The 19,520-nt window shown below is 40.9% G+C and overlaps 2 protein-coding genes across 4 annotated transcripts; one reads left to right on the forward strand and one right to left on the reverse strand.

Moving 5' to 3' along the window:
* Positions 1–836: 836 nt before the first annotated feature.
* LOC115056871 (SH2 domain-containing protein 7-like) lies at positions 837–7,898 on the reverse strand. Of its 2 annotated transcripts, XM_029523643.1 has the most exons (9): positions 7,519–7,898; positions 4,493–4,614; positions 4,268–4,404; positions 3,647–3,813; positions 2,934–3,023; positions 2,370–2,535; positions 2,129–2,278; positions 1,371–2,027; positions 837–1,278 (listed from the first exon to the last, which is right to left on the reverse strand). In XM_029523643.1, the coding sequence occupies exons 2-9, from the start codon at positions 4,545–4,547 to the stop codon at positions 1,231–1,233; spliced, it is 1,470 nt and encodes a 489-aa protein (XP_029379503.1). In that variant the 5' UTR covers positions 4,548–4,614; positions 7,519–7,898; the 3' UTR covers positions 837–1,230. The 2 variants fall into 2 exon arrangements, with proteins under 2 accessions (XP_029379503.1, XP_029379502.1); XM_029523642.1 differs by lacking the exon at positions 7,519–7,898 and having other exon boundaries at positions 4,493–4,719.
* tbc1d2b (TBC1 domain family, member 2B) lies at positions 7,655–19,436 on the forward strand. Of its 2 annotated transcripts, XM_029523641.1 has the most exons (14): positions 7,655–8,059; positions 8,796–8,940; positions 11,063–11,237; positions 12,139–12,296; positions 12,528–12,781; positions 14,046–14,088; positions 14,140–14,471; positions 14,582–14,692; positions 14,877–15,073; positions 15,550–16,044; positions 16,132–16,249; positions 16,333–16,518; positions 17,251–17,372; positions 17,610–19,436. In XM_029523641.1, the coding sequence occupies exons 1-14, from the start codon at positions 7,718–7,720 to the stop codon at positions 17,803–17,805; spliced, it is 2,874 nt and encodes a 957-aa protein (XP_029379501.1). In that variant the 5' UTR covers positions 7,655–7,717; the 3' UTR covers positions 17,806–19,436. The 2 variants fall into 2 exon arrangements, with proteins under 2 accessions (XP_029379501.1, XP_029379500.1); XM_029523640.1 differs by having other exon boundaries at positions 14,046–14,471.
* Positions 19,437–19,520: the final 84 nt, after the last annotated feature.

Here is a 19,520-nt window from a genome sequence, read left to right on the forward strand (position 1 = left end):
AAAGAGCAGCAGCCGTGAGAAGATAATAAATGACATTTCTACATCTTTGACTCACTTCCTCATTCCTGTCATACACTGACATGTGAAGTCAGTATGCAAATAAAGTTTCCTGTCAGTGAAGTATAGCACTGATGGTGATAGACTGTAGTCAAAACATTTTTATAGATCAGGAGTGAATACTGTGCAAATGAAGCTTGTGTTGACTTTGACTTGACTAAAGGATCTATTTCAAAGGACACGACAGGAACATGCGTTATAAGACATCTGATGAATTTAGAAAGCAGATGTTGGAATCACAGTGGAGAGGATTTATCAGATATTTTGGTTATTTGTATCTTGAGACATTTTCTCTCCCCGTGTTCATTTGTCATGAAGTTATGTGTTTTTGCTGTTATGTTATTTCATCTCGCATCTCGGCAATATATCTCGTTTTAGGCAAAAACCATGTGAAAACCATTGGCTATGTCACAGTTTGTACAAGCACTGAGGATAAAAAACATCTTTAGCATTTACTGAATTTCACACTGTATTTAATTATTTTTATTGTGTTATTTATTGTAGGATATTAGTCTGGTAGTGAATTGAATACGAATATTGAGGTTTGTTGTCGCTAACAAGTATAGTTTCCCTCAACACAACCTGCCATTAGTGCGTGAAGAGCACATGTTTTTCCTCAGTGCAGTCAGTAAGGTAAAAGACTCTAAAACTAACCCAGATTTGAGCTGCACTGAATTTAATCATCCGTTTTCTTTCAAGTTGGATTGAAATAATCCTTCAGACCTCCCAGTGCACCCAGCCCTGAATCAGCAGCTAGAATATTAATTAAATTAAGGTCATTTTCAGGCGCAGAGCTTTTTTTTTTTTTTTTTTTTAATCTTTTTTTTCTTTTTCTTACATCTGACTTCATCTGACCGCTATCTCAACATAAAAATAAGTTCAAATATTTTGTTTATGGATCTGTGTTTAATGACATAAATTATTTTGTGAAATTTCAGTGTATACATGTTGTGTTTTATTTAGCACCATGAAAAACAATGTAAATACATCAAACTTTTTAAATAAATACATCAAAAAGCAAAACTAGAAAAGACAGTTGAATATTTATATACAGCTAAGTCTGTACTGAATACATAACAGAAGATGTCATGGAGTGTATGTTAGTAGAACACAGTAGTGTCAGACGAAACATTTCCTTCAGTAGTTGATATTGTTGTTATATTGTTAGCCTCTTCACCATTTCCTCTTCGCCTCAGGGAAAAGCCATTTCCACTTGTCATTCTGTGGGAGGTAAAAATTTTTTGTTTGTTACCAAATAAATAATGAACACTAAATACTTTTAGGGAACGAAATGCACGAAATACATTACTAACCTTTAACACTCTGGGTCTGACGTCCTCCAGAGGTTCGTACGTGTTGAGTTTAGGATGAGCTGCGTCTTCGTGCCCAGGAATCAGCTCATATGTGCTGTTTTGACAGAAGCGGCTAAAGGGGGTTTCACCAGGGACCTCAGCATACAGTGAATCACTCTCCTGCTCTGATGACAGTGAGCCTGTCTCGTGGGGGCTTCCAGGCCTGCCAGCCAGGTGATACAGGCCACTGTGACTCATGCTTTCTAGACTGCTCGGTGCACTGCATGAGTCTGTCTTCTCGGACCGGGGCACACAGCTCCTAGCCTGTCTGATAGGTCTGGGGGAGAGTCTCGGTGGTGTGTGCGGGGGGTGTGCACCCAGCCTGTTGTTGTGCTCGGCTTCAAAGCTGTTGTATGGCGGTGGTAGAGACCTCCTCTTAGTGCTCTCCAGCAGGCTGAGCTCAGAGTAAACAGAGTCTGGTCGTGATGGAGGACTACACCGAATGAGGTTCTGGTCCTGTGCGGTGGATCTCTCAGGTAAATGGCTCTGTGGACCCTGTTGAATTCTTGGTATCTCTTGGGGTGACTGCTTCCTGAGTTGAGCATACAAAACCCTTTCTTGGTCATGTAGGGGGACGCTATTAAATGGCCTGCTTCTGAGTGGCAGAGGTGGTGCTTCCTGTGTGACATAAAAAGGCCATATTTTTAAAACCCGCTTCGAGATAAAAACTTCAAAATATGACTGAAATTAATTGTCTGAAATGCATGCCCTGTACTCACCTTGTGTGACCTGTTGCCCCTTGGTGGTCGTGGCTGCTCTGAGGCTGAGTTGGTCTGTTGCTTTCGTATGTTTTTAACAGCTCTGACGGTATCAGAAGGTTTTTCTTTAGGGCTGATCTGAATGGTATCGTACAGCTCTTCATTCAATACCTGGATGAATTTAGAAAAAACAAGTCAAGCCACCAGTTCTTGATCAGTGAAACTTGCGCAGAAAAGTGTTTACAAAGGAGTTTTGTCGCACCTCAAAGCATGAAGACGTCAGATACTCTCCAAACGGTTGAATGGGACTCATCTTGTAGTATTTTATTAGGTCAGGTAATGTGTCATGACCCTCACTGTCTCCACAGACGACAAACTGGCCATTTTCACTTTGGTTTATCACAAAGTGTCGACACCGATCGCTGCCTCTGGAAGAAGATATAAAAAAATGTTTGTTCAAACCCTGATTCTCAACATTGGCCCCATGTTATGGTAAAAAAAAAAAAAAAACTATTACATTCTCAATAAATAAGAAATGTGAATTCCATTGGCCGAGAAATTGTAAGAATTTAAATTTGACTAAAATCACGAACATAAGCTCTGTGTCTGAAGACAATATGATGTTCCAGTCTGTGACTTTTGGGGCTTTAGAGTTCATTAATATACTAAGCAGCCAATGAATAGCTTGGAAGCAGATTTGGAAATGTAACTGTGGCAGATTTGACGAACATAGTGGGTTCTTCTAGTGTATGGCATCAGATTATTTTTGTACTGATGACAGGTGAACATCTCTGCAACAGTGTGTTAAGACTAAAGCAGTACTCACTTGTAGGACAGTATGTACCCGATGGCCTTATCACTGAGACGGATCAGGAAAGAGCCCAGCTCCTTTTCTCTGAGTATTTCTTCGGCATGTCTGTAGATCGACCAAAAAGAGCATTAAAACCCAAAACTTGAGCAATTTTTGCCATTTATTTCCCGCTAGGCACAAATGTAAAGGAAAAGAGAAATAAATCATTCAATCCACCCTGGAAATTACACTGTATCAAAGGAAAGTCCTTTCCATAAACCTGTCGGTAGCAGCCTCTGGCTCTGACGTTACTGTCCCTTTGTGCCCTTTACATAGGCGTGTGTTAGTCTGACAGAAAAAAGGTCAGTAGGTCTGAGTGGGAGTGTTACAGAGTGGACACTTTCCATTTGAGGTGTTTGTTGAATCTAAAACTGGCTGTAGAGTCTTGTGCCAATCAACCTCCTACACTACACACTGACTTACACTACACTGAATGCCCACACATATATATATATATATATATATATTTTTTTTTTTTTGATTGACTGATTGACTCTATAAAATAAATAAAATAAAACTCTATAAAATGACAAATTAAATAAAAGCAAAATAAAAATGATCGACCCATCAATATTAATACATATAAATATATACATACATATATATATATAATAGAGAAACGTACCAATTCTGAGAATTTCAAATCTAATTTTATAAAAAATAAATTAATTCTGAATACGGATACTTACTTTCTTGTGATGAAGCCGAGGAACCAAGTGGGGAAGAAGCCATTGTGGACTATAAGTGGTACTTGAGTTTCTATGAACCACTTTGTTGCCAGTTCCCTGAGTCTTCCTTCAGTCAAGTCCGCATGAGAATTGCTCTGCTGCTGTCTTTGTTCCATCCTCACCTGGTCCTAATTAGAGCCACACAGATGTCCAGTGAAGACAACTAGTGACAACTATTTGCTTTCTGAACAGGTGCAGTGAGATTGCACTTGAACTCATTTGCTTATTTTCCAGGAGGTGTCAATGAGTGACCAACAGCAGCCCGATGAAAACCTGGTCACTCCAGTTTAACATGCGTCCACCTTGAGTCCTACATTGCCATACAGTTCTCTAAACCAATTAATCACAACAAATTCTGATTCGATTTTACAGTGATTTAATTTAACAACATTCATTCACAATGCCTAAAGTAGATTCTTAGAGACTTTTATCCATATTTTTTTATTTACGTTGATGTCCTCTGCTGTAATGTCAATTGGATATAAGGCAAAGTGCACTTAGCATGGTGATAATTGATTAATAATTTAGCTATTAAAACAGTGAATGTGACAGAAATCAACACAATCTAGAAATAGTTCTTACCTTGAAGCAAAACTTGAGACAGTTTCTAAAGGGAGGTGATTTCGGATGTTTCTGATTCTTTGCCCTTGGTCCAGAAGAGAGCCTTTCGGATCTGGGCTTCTGTTGTCCGTAAAGTGAGCCCCGATTCCTTTCAAACCCTTGTAAAGGAATAAAAAATTGAAAGTCAGGCTTTCTTGTTTAATTCTGAAGCTCAGAGCCTGCTAAGTTTCAGATGCTGTAACATACCTTTCCTTGAGACTAACAGTGAATGGTGTGGACCTGGTGTCATGTCAGCAAACATTAAAATGCTTCTTTCAACCTCTTGTCTAGTAATCTCCAGCCAAATGTGTTCTGAGGGGGTTACGAGCCTACATGGGAGATATAGACAGATGACATTTCGAATTACAGACTTTTTTCCACTGGCTTGGAAAGCGGTGATGCTTGGCAACGGCACATCAGAGTTCATATGTCTCATTTGCATGAAGTAGACATCTGGAGCATGATGAGAAAAACAAGAGCTTCCTGAAGAGAAACGGAAAGTAGGCTGTACAGAAAGCTGTGGTTTGTGTGCAGACAAGTGCATTGGCTTGCAAGAGGAGATGTTTTACCCACAGACTGTATGATCACTGTAGTAATGGGAGCTAAATTGCGTCAGCAGTTAATTGTTTGTGTTTTCTGACCGGAGTTCACAATAAATTCTGGCTGGAGTGGAGGTGTGAGCTGATGGAAATATTTGGGAAGATTTGCAGAGATTCTGGAAGGCATAAACAAAGCCAGTAAAGCCAATGAAAATCAGAAGTTCCCCAGCCTTATTTGTGAATTTAAATTATGGCTAACTCATATTCCCCATTTGCTGAGAATGTTGTCATGAAGCGTCTGTGGGTTTTGGCTCTGTGGTGAAAATTAGGAACTCCCTGTGGGGGAGCGACAGTAACCAGAAACAGTCTGTGTCATACTAAGCGGGATGAGGCTGGATATCAGCGATCACAATGATCCTGCTCTGATGAGGACATACTGATACTGTCGTTAAAAAAATGTGAAAATGGGATCAATGTAGCTCTGACAATGTTCAAAATGTATCAAAAATAAAAATTGGAGTTTCTACTGAGCATTTACTGTAATTTCTTACAGTAAAATATGTTCCATGTATGACTAAGTGCTGACACAGTAACATCACCTAGAATTTCAACATCATCAGAACAGTACAGTTAAATATCTTTGTGAATCATTGTGTGCTCCTCTGGGGGTGTGGGCCAATTTGGGGACAAATGTGATGTATGGTTCCATATTAGTAAAGACTTCATCACAATCCGTGTGTAGTCGGGCCCTGTGACTGAGTGGACAGAGAATGTCACCAGCACTTGAGCAACATGTTGCTGTATTTTTCTCCTGTAGCTGTGAGGTAAACGGAGAGACTAGGAAAAAGCAGATTTCAGTTATCAGACAGTCTCAAAGACCTATTGTCAGTCTTGTAGCAACATGCCTATGAGGGGGATGTGGGTTTTTGAAAGGTCACAAGTCAGTTGATGTCTGGAAAATGTCATTATAATCGATCCATATCAGATTCACTCGCACTTTCCCTTAAACCTCAGGCTGAAATTTGCATCCTCACAAACAATTTCTTTCTGTATATTTGGTAAGTCTTAAAAAAGTAAAAATCAAAAAAATCAAAAAACATTACAGTTATCACAGGTATATATATATAGTTATTAAAAAAACTATAAAAAAAACTCTAACTTCCTACTGATGGGTGTATTTCCAATCTTAAGGTCATGCTGATAACAGACCTTCTGTCTGTCATCTTAGTGTTAATGTGTGAGTCACACATTGAAAACATATAGCTAAGGAGCTGCCAGTAATATGTCTGTGTATATTCTCATTATAGTCAAAGGAATATCCGTCCAAATGGACTTAGATTTGTTTAAGAAGACGTTTCATCTCTGATCTAAGGGACTTCATCAGTTCTCAACGCATTGGTCTGACTAGTTCTCACTAGTCTGACGAATAAGAGGCAAAAAGATAAGAGGTGAAACGTCTTCTTAGACAAATCTAAGTCCAGTTGCTTTTGACTCAGTTTGTTGGCTGGATAAGTAGATGCCAACATCAGATAATAAAACAGATCACTATACGGTACGTCCTACAAAGAGTAGAGAAAGTCGAGTTCCATTTATTTGCCATGCTAACCAAGTAATTTTTTTTTTTTTTTTCAGATGGCATGTTTGTGTTTATCGGATATATTGATAGTAGGAAACACGGGGATAGGAATGTGATAGGCTACAAAACAAGCATGTCATGGTCATATGGTATGTTTTAACTGCTAGTCTAACAGAACACAGAGCACTTGACTACAGTAAATTGGTCACATTGAACAAGAAGTCGACATATTGTTTTTTAAAGACAAAAAAAAAAAAAAAAAAACAGGCTTTGAAAAATAGCCCCACCCAATGTCACATTGCCTTTGAATATTACAAAGAATTTTTGCCATAGAAGTACCAAAAAGTACCAGAAAGTACCAAACAAGTCAGTTGGTTTTGGTGTGTTGACCTGACTGGAGCTACAATGTCTTCTTGTTGGTTTATATGGTGCTCACCTGGTGCACAGTCCTACATTATGCTTTAATTTAATAAACTGACCAGAAACCAAGAAAACCTGGGGACTGGCACTTTATATATATGGTATTTTCTGGTTGTCAGTGTAATGTGAGCGTGTGTGGTTGTTCGTCTCTGTTTGTCTTTGTGTGATGGACTGGCGACCTGTCCAGGGTGTACTCGATGTGAGCTGGGATTGGCTCCGGCAGCCCTGTGACCCGGAAACAGAAAAAGTGGTAGAAGATGGATGGATGGATGGATGGATGGATGTCCATGTTGCAAAGAAGGTTCCATTTGTTAAATGCAAGCTTGGTGTGCATGTGCATGTCACTTTTTGCGATTTCATACTTTTAACCCACTCCTAAATATTAATTTTAAACTGCTAACTGCTATTCATTTGCTGTTTTAGATCAGATTATGCGTCAATAGTAACTGAATGTGACCATAATCATAATACAAAACATTCTGAAGTTTCACAATAGTCAATGCATAGTGATTAACATTGTATGACAGATTATAGACACAATTATACAGAAAGTCAGAGGGTCAGAGAGTCACTATCAGAATAATCCAGCTGTACCTCTAATTCAATAATATTCATATTAAAATAAAAAAAAAATTGGAAAAACATCTTCAACTCAAACTGGTTTGTTTTCCAGCAGGTAAAACATGACGGTATCTCACCATCTGACGCTGACGCTCTTGTCAAACACCACCACCCAGCGGTAATGATCCTGCCCCCTCACACACACACACACACACACACACACCTGTGATAAACTACATTTCCCGTGCTGCCCCGCAGCTAGAGGCAGCCAGTCATGCGGATGGAAGCAGCCGTGGCCATCCGCTGCGCTGCACGAAGAAGAAACTTCGAGGAAAGATGCACGAAGAGGAGGACGGGGCCGAGCCCGGGCCCGGCGCTGCTCCTCGGATCCCGGCCGCCAGGTCCTTGGATTTGGCCGATGTCGACGGGGCAAAGGACCAGGCCTCCAAGCTGTGCGGATACTTGAACAAACTGTCCGGCAAGGGGCCCCTGAGAGGGTACAAGCCGAGGTGGTTCGTGTATGATCCCAGGAAATGTTACTTGTATTACTTCAAGTCTCCCCAGGATGCTTTGCCGCTCGGACACATAGAAATCGGCGATGCGTGTTTCTGCTACGACGTGGAGGGAGAAGAGGGTCAGTTTGAGATCCGCACGGCCGGGAAGGAGTTCCTGCTCAAGGTACCAACTTCACGGCGTGTGTGTGTGTTATTTGTCATTTGTCACTTCCTTCTCTCCTTCTCAAACACGCAGACACACCCATTTTAACTCCACAGATTTATCCTGAGCTTCATTTACAATCCCGATCGTCAGTAGTTTGTTCAATCACAGCTGGTTAAAAAGAAGTAAAATCGGTTGTATCCTGTTTTTGTTTGTTTGTTTGCTTGTTTGTTTGTTTGTTTGTTTTGCCCCTCTTCCCCCAGACAGCAGCTTCATTAGCTGATTATCCTGAAACACTTTTTGAATGACATGAAGTCTTCTGGGTCCCCAGCTCTTATCATGTGATGGTCTTCTTCATTGTCATGTGACTCTGACTGGTTGAGTGCCAAAGCAGGTGCCTCTGGTTTCACTCCGGCTGCCTGCTATTAAAAATCAGTAGAGTTTTTCCAGCAGATGGTCTGAATGCTTAATACCAAACAGCTTGCATGGCCCCGAGGCTGGAACTGATACTGAAACCAGCGTCTGTGCTCATTCACATGACCGATCATAATAGTAAACTGCTATCTGAAATGTCTGTAGACAGTTTCATATGCCCTATTTCAGCCCCACATCTGCTATGTTCTCTGGTGAAGTGTCAGTTCTCTTCAGGGTGATTTTTTTTTTTTTTTTAACTTGTCATTTAACCTTTGATCCCCTCTGATATGTCTCGTATCAACATTTTGTTTACTTGGGTTGGCCCATGTGTGTTTGCTTTTAGGCCCCCAACAGGCAGGTGATGCACTACTGGCTCCAGCAGTTACAGCAGAAACGCTGGGAGTACAGCAACACCCGAGGCCAGAGGGACAGCTGGAGCTCTCCGACCTTGTGCCACCCTCTTACCGGCCTTGTAGGCAAAGACAATGGTGGGCAGTTTCTCTCTCACCCACACACACACATGTGCATGCATATCCAGGCACCAGCTGAAAGAGAACACCCATATCTAAGACACCAATGTTGACAGAAGCACAGCAAACACAAGTCAAGCTTTTTTTTTTTTTTTGCTTGCAAGCTCCCAAGTGTCTACTTAAACAGCATCTGAGTGATTGTGTCAAAAAGAGACTGCTGTATCTGGTGTGTGTTTTTATTTCAAAGAGACAAAACTCTGATTGTGCGCACTGTTTGTTTTTTCTAAATTCGATGCGGCCCATCAGCATTTACGATACAGTTTCTTTATGCAGCCTATTACTGATAACATGTCACTTCCATCTAAGCGTAGCTGTTCTGCCTGCTAATGAAGGAACTGATAACTTTCACTGTCAGCTGGTATGTGTATCAACCCCTCTCATGGTTGTGACCAAAGTGAGATATTGTGTGCAGCGTGTGTGCAACGTTTTTAATTTTGCTAACCCTAAGGGGAATTTCTTTGCTGAACAGTTGCTGATTTTATTTTTTTGATAACTTGTTGCCCTCCAGGTTCTTGAATGCGAAAGTCTTTGGGCTCAATCATTTCTGTTGGTTTCATTACAAAACTCATCGATGTCTGTTGTTAGAGATATGCTCTTTTTTTTTTTTTTTTTTTTTTTCACAGAATTTTTTACATGGTCCTAATTTCTGTGTGTGTATAATCCAAAGTAAATAATCATTGGAGCTATTTACATGATATATTTATTTAGTTCATAAAACTGTAAAAAAAAAAATATATATATATATATATTAGAAAATATTAGAAGGTGCCAGATTTAGAGCAGAGGTTCAGACCAATGCAAGTAGCACACAAGCTCTGGGGCTGAAAGGTCATTACTAGAATAAGAGAAGACTTTATATGAAACTTTTGTGATAATATAAAGAAATAGCTCTTTGTGTTCCTAGTCCACCAAGTTTTGAGTGTTCTTGCCAAATGGACTGTGAATAGCTCTTCCTTTTCTTGTTAACATAAGCATGTTTATCTTCTTCAAATGCTCTATTCACATCTGCCCTCAAAAGGTTCAACTGGCCGCATCATCAACATGAATTAGTCAGAGATATTGCAGTTGCAATATGTGATTTCAGTAGAATTGGTTGTTTTTCACTGAAGAGAACTTGGAAATGATGGTACAACTTTCTTTTCTGTGGCCTTTTCGCAAACATATCGCAACATCATGACATATTTTGTCACTTCTGGAGAATGCAATTTTTGTAGGACTCAACACTACAACTTTTTTGTGGTAGCATATCACTTTATGGTGCTGGTGAAGCAAAACAAAATAATTTGTGGACATTTTACCTTCATCTGGAAATATTTAGCCACTGTCATTTTCCTTGTTTTGTAGATCCTGTGATGTGGATAGTGCAATCAGCCATTTTGTGATTTCGACAAAACATAGTCATGCATTGCGATTGTAGTAGTACATCTGCTAATTGTAGATGTCAAGTCACAAATTCAACAGAAAGTATTGGCTTCCAAAAGTAAATTTAAGGCCATTAAATATTTAATGTAGCTTTTTTTTAAATGACTAGTGGAAAGTTAAAAATTGCTTTTTTTTTTTCTTTTTTCTTTTTACAGTAGCACTGCAAAATATAAGACACAAAATATGAAGACAAATTACAACATGTGCAACCATCGACTAACTTGTTTTGTTAACTGACGCTGCAGGTGTACAAACAGAAAAAGGATCTGTCTCCTTGCCTGAATATGCGGATTCAAAAATCAAAAGGTGTCTTATTGTTTTTGTCAGCTGTGGGTCGAACAGCTCAGCCCTTCCATGATATATTCCCACGCTTTCTTCTTTCAGCTAATTTCATACAAATGGGAAGCTCTTTGGCACAGCGGCCATAGAAATGCTAGATACTGTATTTTTGGATGGTTAGAGAACTGCCCACATGCATTCTTCCTGCTGTAAATAGCAGTCTGGGTAACTTCAATGATTGCTTCACTTTATTTTGGAATACATCCAGGACAACTTCAGCTTCATTTCCTCTACAAAGAACAGATATGTACATATGAAAGCAAGTAGTGGTGGTATGAGTAATGCTGTATTATTAAGGTTTCTGTGTGTTGTCTTTCAGATGCCTGCGTCTTTGAGAACTTAAGTGAGAGCATGGAGAAGGTCCGCAGCGACTTTGCCATGGAGACAGAAATGGATGGCGGGGGGATGGTGGGTGCCCAGTCAGCCAGAGGACCCTCTGCTGCGTCTACCCACCCCCTCAATTTCTCGCTCAAAAACATTGGTAATGAACTCAGGTAGGGCTCATCTAAAGCCTTCTCCATCACAGTGCAATTTTACCATTCACACTTCTCAAAGGGAAGCATTTATTCAAGTTTTCGTCATCCCCGTCGTCCCTGTAAAATGTTCACAACTAGTTGGTCTGCTACAGTGTGATCCGCAACACAGCTGGAGTGAGGAAACTAAATGCCTGTTTAGATCTGGCTCAGTTGTGCTGAAATGCTGAAAATGTAACAGATTCATTGGAGCTTTTGTATCCATGATGGAAGCGAGAGTGCATCTTTCAAAGTACAGGAAACTTTGAGCAATAAGGTCCAATGGTGACTGTGGATGCGTCCAAACCAGTCTGTCTGCTTCGTACTTTTTAAAAGGCCAAAGATGAAAAAACGCAGTCGAGCTGTAGGAGTTGGTGTAGCAGCTGTGTGACTGGTTTCATGCTCTTGCTCTCTAAGTTTACCAATGACGTGTCCAGCTTGTGATATGAGCACTAAATGTCACTGTAACAGCCGAGCTTTGATGTGTAAAACTGTCTCTAACACCCCCCCCCCCAGTCTTAACCCATGCCCTTGATGTATGAGGTTTGATTGGCCTTTATGCATCTCTCCATTAGTTGAAATTAAAGTGAGACAGATGTGTAGAGTGGTGCAAACATTTAGAGGGGGTGAGAAGTGAAGTGTTATGATCACTTGCATAGATTTAGCCTTTTTTATTTTTATGGTATTTGTGGTTCGTGTTTAATTTTCCAGCTTAGTCATGTTGCTCTCTTGACCAAAGTCTCACTAACAACAACAAAAAAAAAAAGACCAGTCGAGCAGAGCATCAGGCTGCTGTTTGCCCCCTTAGTGTCCAGCATCACACTGAATCTCCATAGTTGGTCTGGCCCTTACTCACCTTCTTTTCTGGTTTCTGTTTTGTCAGGAATTCCATGTCTTATCTGCGGCAGGGCAGAGGAGCTGAAAACAGACGCAGCGTCTTTTACACAGGCGGCAGCAGCAGCAGCACAGAAGAGTGGGAGCTGGTGGATGCTCCACCCAAAGACTTCCCTGAACAGAAACACCACCCAGACACTCACAGACGTATGTTAACATCATGCTGCCTCAGCCGCCCTCCTCCTAGCCAGGCTACTCATACCAGGCTTACATCACCCAGAGAAGAAATGCTTTGTGTGGCGTGTGTTATTTCACTCATTTGTTCAACTGCGCAATCAGTGCTGCATGTATCCAGAGCCTCCTTTTAATGACTTATACAGTTTACAGCAATAGATAAGTGTTTCAGACAAGAAGTGATGAAATTCCCTTCTCTCTCAGATTCCTTTGGATCAGCATTTACTTTTGACTTTGTACGCAACTCGGCGCGGCCGAAGAGGCCTTTGCTTCGAGACATGATGGGCTCAGGGAGGTTTAGCCGTGTTGCTGAGTCGCGCAGCACTGAGAGCTCTCTGGTGGAGTGCAATGGCAGCAAGTCTTTGGAGATGCAGCTTCGCCTCCAGAGCCAGCAGGAAGAGCTGAGCCGCATGCAGCAGGAACAGGCCAAGCTCAGAGAAGAGCTCAGCAGTCACAAGGTAAAGATTTCTCACGCTCGTCATTTCACCCAATGTTGTAGTGAAATGGGTTGTAATACACTAATTTGGAAAACGTAATGTTGCTGGAGAGGGTTTTTAGACCTCCTTTGTCCTCAGTTATTGGATGGATGGCCCTTAAACGTGGTACGCACATTCAGCCCACATTCCAGACCAATTCGAACACTTTGGTGCTCCTTTAGCTTTTCATCTAGCCCTGTTGTCAGATCCAAGCTTAAATTGTATTCCATGCTGTGGTTTATCACAAAATACCCATAAAACTAATGACATTTTCATCAACTGTGCTTCATGTAGCTGAAAACGTTTTAGAAATTCACAAAAGCTTTTTTTCTGCTGCCTACCAGTCTATCAGCTGGATTGTTTACAATAATTATATCTGTAGATGTAGCTACGAGTTTTTGGTTCTAATTTTAAAACCTGCCATGATTTTCTTGATAATATACAGCTAGTCCACAGGGACTCGAGTGTTTTAACAATATTTTTAGTGACTTAAGCTCAAGCCTAAGCTTTTGGCGTTGTCCACAAGTACAGGAAAGCGGAAAATGTTGTAGTCATGCTTAAACACGTAAGAAGGGGAACAGTAGTTTTCCTAACAGTCACAGTTGGCCGTGCTCTGTCCGTATTCTCTGTTCTTGTTTTAGTGTTTGTAATGTATGAGTGTATGCTTCCGCTGTGCTGTTAAATGGCAGCTCCAAATTTGGCAGGAAGTTGCTGAGAGACTCTGAGTCACTGATTCAGCTGGTTTACTCTTAAACTACTGTTGGAAATCTTCTGTGACTGTTCAGGCCCAGTAAAACATGGCTGACATTGTCTCCCAGGTATTTTTGACCTTAGACTGATGTTATTGGTCATATTATTCTTTTATTGAAGGTTATGTCGAGCGCTTCTACATGACTTAGAAATGTATATCCATCCCGTCTGTGTGGTGTTTAACTATTATATATGTAAACATTTTTTGCGCATATTTTTTTCAGATACTTGCTATTATATGACAGTGTCCTCCAGGTCCACGCCCTTACTGACCTAGTTAGTTCAATATTATTAGATCATATTAATAGTTAATAAAATAATGTGTGAAATAGCATCTTTTGTCCCCTGAAATATTTCTGTGTGTATATCTATATCTATCTATCTATCTATCTATATATATATATATATATATGTAAATCAAGCAGCTTTTATTTAAAACATGATTCTAATCCTGTAAGTTGATACGTTGCTAAAATAAAATGTCTTAATCAACCAGGAGCTGGTGAGACTTCTGCAGCAGACTCTAAGGACATCTCAGTGTGATAGGCCATTGGTGCACCGCGCTGCCCCGGCTCCAGATCTGTCCGGAGCCTCAGAGCAGGCCCAAGATTCCGTAATAAACCAGGGTGAACTTGCCCAGCTCGAAACCCTGCTTGAAGAAAGAGATGGACAGATCCAGTCCCTCTGTGGCCACATGGAGCGTCTCAGCTTGGAGAAGGAGAGTCTGCAACAGGAGCTGAAGGGCCTAAAGATTAAAGTGGGGGAGATGAATGACCAGCTGGGGATGCTGATGGAGACCATCCAGGCAAAGGATGAAGTCATCATAAAGCTGTCGCAGCAGAGCTTGGAACAGAGTGGAAATCCAAATGAAACCAATTTACTACCTCCCAACAAAGAGCAGCAGGAGCTAGACACCCTCAAGGTGCAGAATACAAAACTTAATGTGTCAGTTAGACCGATGTGCTATTTTGTTTATACTGCGGTTTAATGGTCAGTGATTAACCAGACAACCTGTTTGTTTTTCACTTTCAGGATAGCCTTCAAGGTTACAAATCCCAGAACAAGTTCCTGAACAAAGAGATACTTGAGCTGACAGTATTACGCAGAAATGCAGAGATCAGAGAAAAGGCTTTAGAAGCAAAGGTACTGTGTTAGTTGGGCAATACAGCCTGGCTCTGATTGCAACAAAGCAATAACTTCATAGAAACAGGAAGCCCAAGTAACCTTAAGGAGGAAGTGCATATGCAAGTGCACATAAAATGCAAAAGAGGAAAAATGAATATAAAACTGAAGCTTTATTGTAACTGTCTTTTTCTCTTTGCTGCAGTACACAGCCTTGGAGGCCAAGCTTTGTCAGGTGGAGAGCAAGTATCTGGTGCTGCTTCAAGAGGTGAAAATGCCAGTGTGCTCATCGTCAGAGCAGAGTCCTACCCGCGAGGTTATTTCCAGATTATTAGAGGATGCACTGCAGGCAGAGGGCCCTGACCAGCAAGAGCACCTCATCTTCAAGCCGAACAGCGTCAGGTATAGACTATGAATCCTGTTTTGGTTTTGTCCGTCACTGTAATTTTGGTTCCCTTTTTCAACAGAGTGGATGTTTTGGTGTAAATTTGAACAACTTTAAGTTAAATTCTGATATAACATTTATGCCAGATAGCTTACTGAATGTAATATCTAGCACAGCTGGACTGAAAGCATCACTCCTTCGATATCAAACGGCAACATGTAGAGATTCATATGGGGTTTTACCAAATTCTACAACAAATCAAGGAAAAAATCTGCAGCAGTCACAAGATGCAGCATACAATTTTTCTCAACTGGAAAAGCAAGCTCTGCTAATCATCCGCCAGTCCCTGTCGCTATTGCTCCAACTTACGTGCAAGCTCAGGCATGTCCTTTTGGAGGAAGTCAAAATAGACGGCAGGCTGACAAACAGGCACACACATCTCTGAGTGATGACGCTATTTCCATATCTTCTCTCTGCTTTGATTCGCTGTTAGTGAATATGACGTATATGGCTTCAAGACGGTGCCTGAGGAAGAGGAAGAGGAGGAGAGACTAGTTGCGAAGGTGAGAGCCTTGGAGCTGAAGTCCCTGTCCTTGACAAATCAGGAGGTGTCTGTCGGAGTAAAGTGGGAGAACTTTCTGGCCAGCACCATGAACAGAGATTTTGTGCGCTCCCCTGAGCTCAAAGCACTTATTCGCTGCGGTGTCCCCCATGAGCATCGCTCCCTTGTGTGGCGCTGGTGTGTGTCCTTCCATGTCAAGAAGTTTCGGGACCATTTGGCACCAGACTATTACGAGACCTTACTGAATGTGGCCAGGGAGAAGCCTAATCCAGCTGCAAAGCAGATTGAGCTAGACCTGCTGCGTACTCTGCCCAACAACAAGCACTACGCCTCCCCAAGTGCAGGCGGCATCCAGAAACTCAGGAACGTCCTGATGGCTTTTTCCTGGAGGAATCCAGACATCGGCTACTGTCAGGGATTAAACAGGTACTGGTGGGGCTTTTAGTTTCACTCATCCTCTCCGTTTATGGGGATGTAACTGTACTTTTTGTTTGATGAATGACATTTCCCCAGGTTGGCTGCTATTGCTTTGCTCTATCTGGACCAAGAGGACGCCTTCTGGAGCCTTATAGCCATTGTGGAAGTCTTCATGCCAAGAGACTACTACACCAAGACTCTGCTTGGCTCGCAGGTAAACAAGCTCAACATTTACATTCTTCCCTGCTGAAAAATAATATATATGCCGTTTTTAACTGTATGGTTGGATCTGTGCAGGTTGACCAGCGTGTGTTCAAGGACCTGATGAGTGAGAAGCTGCCACGGCTTCATGCTCATTTTGAGCAGTACAAAGTGGACTTCTCCCTCATCACCTTCAATTGGTTCCTGGTGGTGTTTGTGGATAGTGTGGTGAGCGACATCCTCTTCAAGATCTGGGACGCCTTTCTGTATGAGGGTCCGAAGGTAAGAGGCAGAAAGAAACACTGTTTCAGTGTTAGAAAGTTCCCACATCTGCCTAATTAGCATTTGCTAGGTTGTGTCTGAAAGCCTGCTTTGCAGGTTCAAAGCTTGTTGAAAATGCATAAAATGATCTCACAATTCTTTGCATTGGTTTTAGGACATCTCTGCATTCCCAGCAGGGGGCAGCTGTTTTCAGCACAAAAGCTCAGTCGGTGTTTGCGTCCACCCGATGAAGACCAATAGTCACTATTTTGCTGTCTTTAGTTTCGATTCATGTCACAAATATTTGGCTTTTTAGTTGCTAAATGCTCCAAGTATGTTGAGCAGTCACTAGTTGATGATGCACAGGTAATTTTTGAAATCTTTTGCAGGACAGAGCAGCTTCAAACTACTTAAAACAACACAGTTAGGAAGATGAGGGTTACCCAAAGCATACCCTCTCCAAAAAAAAACCCAAAATAACCAAAACAAAATTCAAAAGATGTTACAAAGCTCTGAGGAGCTGGGCGGATTTGAGAGTTTGCTGTCTGGGCTCATCCCTAAAACCGGCCCCTTTCACGGACCCTGTTTGGATGTTGTTAAGCAGCATTATTGTTAAAAGGTGGTATCAATAGCTATTGCTTCATAACAATTTATTGAGGCTGCACAGTGTCTGTCAAATACAGGGATGTCCTGCATTGCACATTCGCGTAAGGAAGCCTCGTGAACGTCATATCTTTTGGTTTTTCTCCACAGATCATATTTCGTTTTGCCCTCGCTCTCTTCAAGTACAAAGAGGAAGACTTTTTGAAGTTGCAAGATTCCACAGCAATCTTCAAATATCTTCGATATTTCACAAGCACAATCCTGGATTCACGGTACAGTGCCAGCATTTATGTTTGATTTGCGTGGTCATTTGAGTTAGACGTTCCTGAGGGACATGTGTCTGCAGTAATGAGTAATATCACTAACTGAACTAGCTCATCAGATCTCCTTTGTGTGTATAAAGACAACCAGGCAACAGCATCTCCGTACATCCCAAACTGACAGGACTGCCTTTCTTCTTTTCTTTCTTTTTATTTTTCTCTTCTTGTCTTTTTTTTTTTTTTGTCCAGAAAGCTAATGAGCATTGCGTTTGTGGATATGAACCCATTTCCAATGAGGCAAATCCAGAACCGCCGCTCCTTCCACCTGGAGAAGGTCAGACTGGAGCTGACTGAGTTGGAGGCAATCAGACAGACCTTCCTCAGAGAGCGAGAGACAAGTCAGGATGGACGGAGCTTTGTCAGCGATGATGAGGAGGATAACTGACTGAAGCCTGTGCATCTTCCCGGGCAGATCTGTCCGTCTGACGATATCGAGGTCACGTCCACACACCAGTGATGTGTTGTAGTTGTGAAAGGGATATTTTCATCCTGAAGAATTGTTGGGAGTGGTCTGCACATCAAAGCTGGAACAATCAACTTATTAAAAATGTATCATCAGATCACATCAAAGGACCAAAATATTACAGGCCAAATGGGCTCACCGTCAGTATTCCTGCCAGTTTTTTTGTATGCTTTATATGCTGTATGCTTGTTTTTCTATGCGATGACCAAAACAGTGTACACATCTTTTATATATGCCTGCTCCACTGCCAAGCTCAGCATTTGCCCTCCAATCAGTATTTTTGAAAACATGGCTGTGATTTTTTTTTTTTTTTTTTTTTTTTTGAATAACTGGCAATTTTATACCTATTGAAGGAATGATTGTATTTTATTATTTCTCTATTCTTCTCTAATTTGTGCTTTCTCTGTCCTCAATTCCTTTCTTTCATGTCTTATAATTCTTTGTTTTAGGCATGTTTTCCCTGACCAGCACCTACTTTATACATTCTAAAGCATATGTATGACGTCATTCTGAGCCCTATCTTAAACCTCTGCTGTATTTGCAGTCAGTGTCCTCTGTGTGGCAGTATAACATTTGTTTATCCAGTGTTTACATTTGTTCAGTTACCATTTATGAACGATAGAAAGCCTATTTCATCTCTGGATGAGGAGGCTTGCAAATTAGTGTGTCATTGACATTATTGTAATGGAAAAATGGACATGATGTTCTTGATCTGTATGATCCGTGAGGGAAGTGTTTCATTAGATTTCCCAGGCCTGTGGATCAACATCTTTCTCTCTTCCACATCCAGATACTTGGAGATGACAGTTTTCTCTCACACTTTTTCACACATTTTCTTTTAGATTTAATTAAGCAACAGAAACAAACTGCATGTTTGAATGCAAATTTACAAGACGAAGACAAGTGTTTTTTCTCTTGCATGCTGATGTAATGTTTACAATTTCTTAACTTACCCTTTATTTTCTGTTTAATTTGAGCAGTTTACAGAGGTTTCTTTGGCATTCTGCTCATTGTCTTTGCTTGATCACCTTGAGAACAAATAGCAAAGTAACAGCTGTGTTGAAATGTAAATGAATAGCAGAAGGTCATTTATTTTCCTTATGAGAGCAGGTCTCTCTATAAAATCAAAATCACCCAACTTCATCAGTTAAACAAATTTTTTTTCCTCTAGGTCCACTAAAGTTTCAAGGTTTATTCATATTCCGTTTCGTTAGACAACTTCTTGTTCTAAGATTAGTTTGCATGTGTTTTCATTATTTTATCTCATTTTATTTTCACATTGAATAAGCTACACAAAAAGCTATCTTTGTCTTTCTTTTGCTTTTTCCAGCAGTATATTGCACAAGTGTTATGGCAGGAAAACATCAAAATATTATAGGGCACTTCATGTTTTTGTTTGTAAAATCTCTTAAGGTATCTAGTTCATTGTTAATCGCATATCATGATATGGTGAAAAGTGCAAAGCTTTTGTGTTACAGAAGTAAGCGTATGCCACTGTGTGTTGTTTGTTGTATCAGTTCAAAGGTACATTCAATAAACAATGGCTGACGGGGTGTTGTGTTTCCTCTGAAGGTGTTGATGAAAAACAGAACAACTTGCTTTAGTAATCATCACTTCCTAAACACTGGTGCAGAGCC

The sequence above is a fragment of the Echeneis naucrates genome, chromosome 16 (assembly GCF_900963305.1).
Source record: "Echeneis naucrates chromosome 16, fEcheNa1.1, whole genome shotgun sequence".
NCBI lineage: Eukaryota > Metazoa > Chordata > Actinopteri > Carangiformes > Echeneidae > Echeneis > Echeneis naucrates.